The sequence below is a fragment of the Caloenas nicobarica genome, chromosome 12, assembly GCF_036013445.1.
Source record: "Caloenas nicobarica isolate bCalNic1 chromosome 12, bCalNic1.hap1, whole genome shotgun sequence".
Taxonomy (NCBI): domain Eukaryota; kingdom Metazoa; phylum Chordata; class Aves; order Columbiformes; family Columbidae; genus Caloenas; species Caloenas nicobarica.
The window spans coordinates 21,500,134-21,506,133 of NC_088256.1; the positions used below are offsets into that span (position 1 = coordinate 21,500,134).

The 6,000-nt window shown below is 40.4% G+C and overlaps 1 protein-coding gene across 5 annotated transcripts in view; it reads left to right on the forward strand.

Moving 5' to 3' along the window:
- LOC135993383 (fibronectin type-III domain-containing protein 3a-like) overlaps positions 1-5,513 on the forward strand; it is a 37,936-nt gene extending 32,423 nt beyond the window's left edge. For all 5 annotated transcript variants that reach the window (XM_065643208.1, XM_065643207.1, XM_065643209.1 and 2 more), the window contains 4 exons: positions 611-823; positions 1,538-1,704; positions 2,690-2,811; positions 2,950-5,513. In XM_065643208.1, the coding sequence (XP_065499280.1) occupies positions 611-823; positions 1,538-1,704; positions 2,690-2,811; positions 2,950-3,267 (820 nt within the window). In that variant the 3' untranslated portion in view covers positions 3,268-5,513. The remainder of the gene's footprint in view (positions 1-610; positions 824-1,537; positions 1,705-2,689; positions 2,812-2,949) is intronic.
- The last annotated feature ends 487 nt before the right edge of the window (positions 5,514-6,000 follow it).

The window sequence follows — 6,000 nt, forward strand, 5'->3', positions numbered from 1 at the left end:
TTTGAGGGTAGAGTTTTAAAATTTTAGAGTACGTTTTTATTCACTTACAGACTATTTGCCTAATTCACTCTGCAACTCTGAGGGGACAAAAAAATTAAAAAGTTGTAATATCCTGAAACCATGATGTTTTAGTGGCAAGAGTTTAAGATTGCTGTGTTAAGATTAACATTCTGTCTCACAGCCAAGGCTTCATCCTAAGTTTTCTGGGTTTAGAATTGTTTTATTCAGAAGCAGTGCATGGAATGGGATAATCAGTATCTCGCCAAACGAGGATGAATGTGCAGGTAAGAGCAGAGTGGCTGTGCCTGTGTCGCTTGGTTAAAGCTGAGTTCAGATTATGGATCTTCAGCATCAGTGGGAGGCAAACGGTTCAGGTTGAGGTGGAGAATAAACCTGAACAATACTAAGAAACACTGAAGCTTCATTATGTTGAAAGCAGTGTAATTATGTTGACTTGTTTTGAAGCAGGTTATTTTTTATAGTTAATTTCTAACTGCATTTGAATTGCTTTATTGATTGGAGTTATATTCTTTACAAATTTTAACTCTTGCTGTATTACCTAGCATTTTTCAGTAAATTAACCATATAGCTGCTCTTCTCGCATTTCTAGAATTAGAGTACAGGCCATCAATAGCTTTGGAGTTGGTCCATTCAGTCATTCCATGAAAGCCAAAACCAAACCATTACCTCCGGACCCTCCTCCCCTGGAATGTGTCGTCTTCAGCTACCAGAGCCTTAAACTGAAATGGGGTGAAGGTCCCAGCAGAGCTTTAATCACCAACCCCACACAATTCAACTTGCAGATGGAGGACAGGTTTGGCAGGTAGGATAATGGGAACATTAAGGTTGTTGTTGCTTTACAGCTTCATATCGAGTTTTGAAGACATTTTCAGTATTCTCACTTGTCATTGCACTAGTAAGGCACTTGGGCAGCCCAAAGTTTGCCCCTTAGTTTGCATTTTTGCATCCCATCTTTCCACCACAAATGCTGTTAGTAGCTGTTGCATTCATATTTACTTGTAAACAGTAAATACTAATTACTATTTAAATAGTAAGATCTTCCCATCTTCCTCTGTAGCCAGTTTTTCTATTTTTTGGAAATTGTAAAATGACGTCCAGTTTGCCTGTAAGAGACCTGGGGTTGACAGCTCTTCTTTAATGTGAAATCGCAACGTACCTGGTACATACAAGGGTTATTCTCTTGATTCAAATCCAGAGTTTGGTCGTGTCGTTTCAGCGGTAGCCCATGTACAGCTGCAGCTCAGTGCCGAGACAGGTTGAATAAATGCTTTGGGAATGTAAACTGGGACTTGCACCAGTTTGAACTGGTTTAATGCACATTGTGAATTGCTGATGACAACAGCAGAGCTCGAGCTGCCTCATGTTCATCATGCCTGTATATAGGAATCTGAGGCACCCAGAATGTCACTTTTTTGTACTTAAGTTGGGTATGAAAATGTTCCACTTAGAATATTCACGTTCAAATTTGTGATTACTGAATAATTCTAAATTGTATGTGTTGTGTTTTTTCTCGCAGGTTTGTTACCGTTTATAATGGTCCTTGTCACACTTACAAGGTACAGCGGCTCAGTGAATCCACTACATACTATTTTAAAATCCAGGCATATAACGATGCTGGAGAGGGAGAGTTTTCTGAAGTTTACGCTTTCACTACAACCAAGTCTCCACCTGCATCTCTCAAAGGTGAGATTACACCGCCCTGGAACTTCTGCAAGCCTTTACTTATGAGATCGAACTCCACAACCTCACTCTCTTCCCAGCCCCGCATCTTTCCAGGGCTTTTGTGGGGCAGAGAACAGAGCCTGGCTGCGCTGGGCTTCGCCTGGGTCCAAGAAGGGCTCTGCTGGTGCAGGACCAGCCTGTGGCTCTGCCACCCCTCACAGGCAGGATTTCTTCCACCCTTTTTCAACTAGAAAGTCATTTTTCAGGGTTATCTGTCAGTTGATAGAAGTTACAACAGCATGTAGGCAAAGGAGAACAAAAGTAATTCTTCCGACCTTCACTTTCTAAGAAAAATGTTAAAGATTGCCATTAGAGAAAGTCATTCTGAAGATCAGGATGATAATCACCTGCAGGGAAATTAGTTGACTTAACTATGTTTATAATGTAATTTTGGCTCTGGAAGTATGTGGCCATAAATACTGGTTTTTTTCTAGTGATTTGGAAGTGCTTGCTCATCTGTACAAGCATTAGACATCAGAAGCTCATCTTGTCAGCTTGAAAATAAAGACAAGTGTAACCTACAAATACTGCAATGATCATTTTTTTAAGCTTATGTCATGAAATATAGCAGAGAATGAAACAAATCTTAATTGCTTAAAATTATTTGAATGACTGTTAACATCTTACGAATCCAGTTACCTCTACGTTACTGACAAAGATATTGGAAAACCCTTAAGCTTTTAGATTGACACTGCCCAGTCACTTGCGTCAGAACTGAAACAGTTTTGGTGGAAAATGCACAAAAGCAAAGTTTATTTGAAGCCAGAGTGAGAAAACTTCTTGTCACTGAAACCACTGTCCATTTGCTATGTTAACTGTGAAAATGAGCCACTGTAGAAACTGGTGATTTGGCCCTTTTCTTCTGATTGAAAAAAAAACAAGAACATTTGTAGAGACCATTGTTCTCTTTTTCTAAAATGCCAACAAATCACTTTTTTTATTCTAGCACCCAAAGCGAATCAGCTGGAAGAAAACACTTACGAAATCACATGGGAACCTTTACAGCCGATGAAGGGAGATTCCATTGTTTACATCCTTCAGCTTGCTGCCGGGAGAGAGTTTGAGCAGGTACCTTTTCTTTCACATCGTGAACTTGAGGGTTTTTTACTTGGAAAAATTATTGCACATGTAAAGCAGAATGGAAATTATCGTGTCCTGCTTGTGAGGTGAATCCCGCGCCAGGTGGTTCTCTCTTCTCCTCGCCAGGTGTACAAGGGACCAGAGACTTCGTTCCGCCTCCCGAACCTGCAGACAAACTGTGAGTATCGGCTCCGAGTGTGCGCTGGCCGGCAGTCCCAGGATGCGAGCGGATCGCAAGAACTGTACGGTCCCTACAGCCCCAGCACCGTGTTCTCGTCTCAGAAGCAAGAGCTGGTTGCGCCCTGCACCGATTCGACAACGGAGTTGGCAGAGACCAAGAAGACATTGCGCGAAGAGCGTTTCATCGCCATCGTTCTTCTCTGCGGGTTTGCTGTGGTTGCTATTTTATTTGCTGTCGTTATTCAGTACTTTGTAATCAAGTAGACAAGAGCCTATTCAGTACTCAGCTTTTTGTACAGAAGCTCTTTCGGGTATTTATGGTTAGTTCGAATTAAAATCCTCGCTGGAAATGTAGAGTTTCATGCATTTCCACCTTTTGCTGCTGGCTGACAGTGAGGCTGGGTTGGCAGATCATTTCCAAATACTGAACGCAGATTTCTTGTAGAAAGGGTAATCCTGGGTCCTCAGTAATCAGGGTTAGCTGTTAATAAAACAGCAAAAAACAAAAACAGAAAACAAACTGCCTTACCGTGCACAGCGGCATGTGTGCACAATCCTCCTCTCTCCGAATTCCAAGCGGGGCCCCTGGCCGGTTCGAGAGAGCGGCATTGACAGCGCAAGTCCAACTAGAGCCGTGGTAGCTGAGCGCAGCGTTTAATCAGGTATCATTGTAGTTGGGTATACGTGAAATACAGCAGCACAAACGCTTCAGCTTAGAGCCGTACTGAACTGCAAACTGTTACTAGAGCATACCACATGTAATAGGCTGTAGAAGGAAAGCAGAATATTGACTTTGACTTTAGCGATATTACTACTTTACAGTTATTTTAGTCTTTTTGGAATCAGTAATAATCATTTCAAGTAGAGAGTGCCGGCATTTGTAGAGTTTTAATCAAAATGCTGGACAAAACCGTGAGCAGGACGTGACGTGTGTCCAGCCCAGGCGTCCGTACGCGCTGCTGCAGAAAAGGCCCCTTTTGTATCGCGCATTTCTGACCGAAATGCTTCCGCTGGTGGGGAGCAGCTGTTGGCCCAATCCACATTTCACTCTCAGTGCCTGAGAGAAAAGTAATTTCCTGTGCTTCTGATGAAATCTTTGCAGCCTTCTCAGAAAAGCACAGGTATTGTCTTTAAGGAGAAAGAGTGCATTTATGATAAATGTGACACTATTTGGCTCAAACTGAGCAAATGTTTTTTGTACTATTATTAACCTAAAAATAAAAAAAAGTTCAAACTGCTTTTGGATGCCCTTCTAACTGAACCTGAATGATCAAATTGTACATGAAAGAACTCTTCTTAGAGAACATTGATACAATGTTTTAAACGACTTGCTATCTCAGCGGTAGCAGCTTCACATTCCATTGTTTTCTAGCCAGGAATGTTCAGCCCGCTATGAACTTTTTCTGAAACTTGTCCTGTTTGTTGTCTGGAGGGGATTTTTTTGTGGACACTGTGCACTACGTATGACTGTTCTTGTTAAATCTGCTGGTGAACACCTACAGACGAGTCTGTCGTCTTTATGTCCAATATTTGGGAAAGCTGGAACTCGCCAATTTTGACCGTGGGTCTTCCTAACAGCATTTGGAACATGCCAGAGAAAAGTAGGTTTAGTTTATTTTTGCCAAGACTATGGCTACACTTTCTATACACGAGAGCAATGCACTTGTACGTGGAATGTCGGATATGATAGTGCTACAGGCTGTGTATTTCCAGTAATTAATCACTTTAAGGGTCTTTCTCCTATGGCAGTTGATGAATAATATTGTGTTAGAGTTCGAGGCATTGTGTTGTATTTCAGATGTGGAAACCCTAAATTATGACATAGTATCGCTTAATACTCTTAAAAGTAGATTTATGGTGCAATCTGAAATTAATCTTTTCAAAATGTAATCTTCATTTTGTATTCTATTTATTTTGATTAAAAGTCCTGGAAAAATGTATGTTTGAATGTATTGTTCTACTTGTAGCAGAACTTTAAGTTAATCATTTATTATATCATAGAAATCTCTCCCTTCAGTGTTGGAAAGAGTTTTATACAGATATTAGTCTTTAGTTTGCAGAAGAGTTTACAATCTGTCTTTATTTCTCTTCATAGTCGACTTTTAGCAAATAAGATCCTTCAGCAAATCTCTGTTGCCAAAGGGTTATTTCTTTAACTCTTAGAACAACGTTGGTAGAGGTTTATTTGGCAATGATACTTCTGATCATTTTAAAAGTTAAATTAGGATTGCAGAGTAAATACTAACAAGTCCTGACTCCTAAAACGTGAAAGTTCTTTTGGAATTGCCACAAAAGACTCACGTTTCCAGAAAATATCCGCAAAAGCCAACCGCAATACCGATGTTACATCAGCTGTTGTCCATTCCAGAACGATGTACCCGAGTGGCATTAATGTATTAGGTATCTTCAGTTTTCTTGTATCGTAATGTTGAGGTATCTCAAACTTATGTTAAAGCTGCCATGCATTATATTACTAAATTGTAACTATCAAATAGATAATATATTTAATACAGCCAATAAATAATACAAATGTATTCAAATTTGACTACCAGGTGGTGGTGTCTTTTTGTGGATTTTAATCTCGTTTAAGAGCAGTGGGTTGAGTGGTGTGTAATTTAACGTGAAGAAACATGTTTAGCATAGTTAGTAAGTGTCATTAAGAGCTGTCTTAAATCTTTCTGGAAGAAGAGTTATTCGTGAGAACCCTTGTGCATCACTGTCCTCTTTCTTTTCTTTAGGAAGAAGGCAATGCTTTTGTAGCCCCACAAAATGAGTATTTCTTACCGCTTTCCTTTCAAGAACCTCACAGATCATAACCAGCTGGCCTGGCGTTAACCTCCACTCGATTGCTCTTGGCTTCTGTGGCAAGAAAGTAACTTGAATTATGTTTTACAGGTCTGTGATTAAAACATCTGGTCCTGAAGAACTGAGACAAATCCCTGCACAGAAGCTTTGTGGACAGTTCAGGTTGCCAGTGTGGTCCAGGATTTTGCTCGT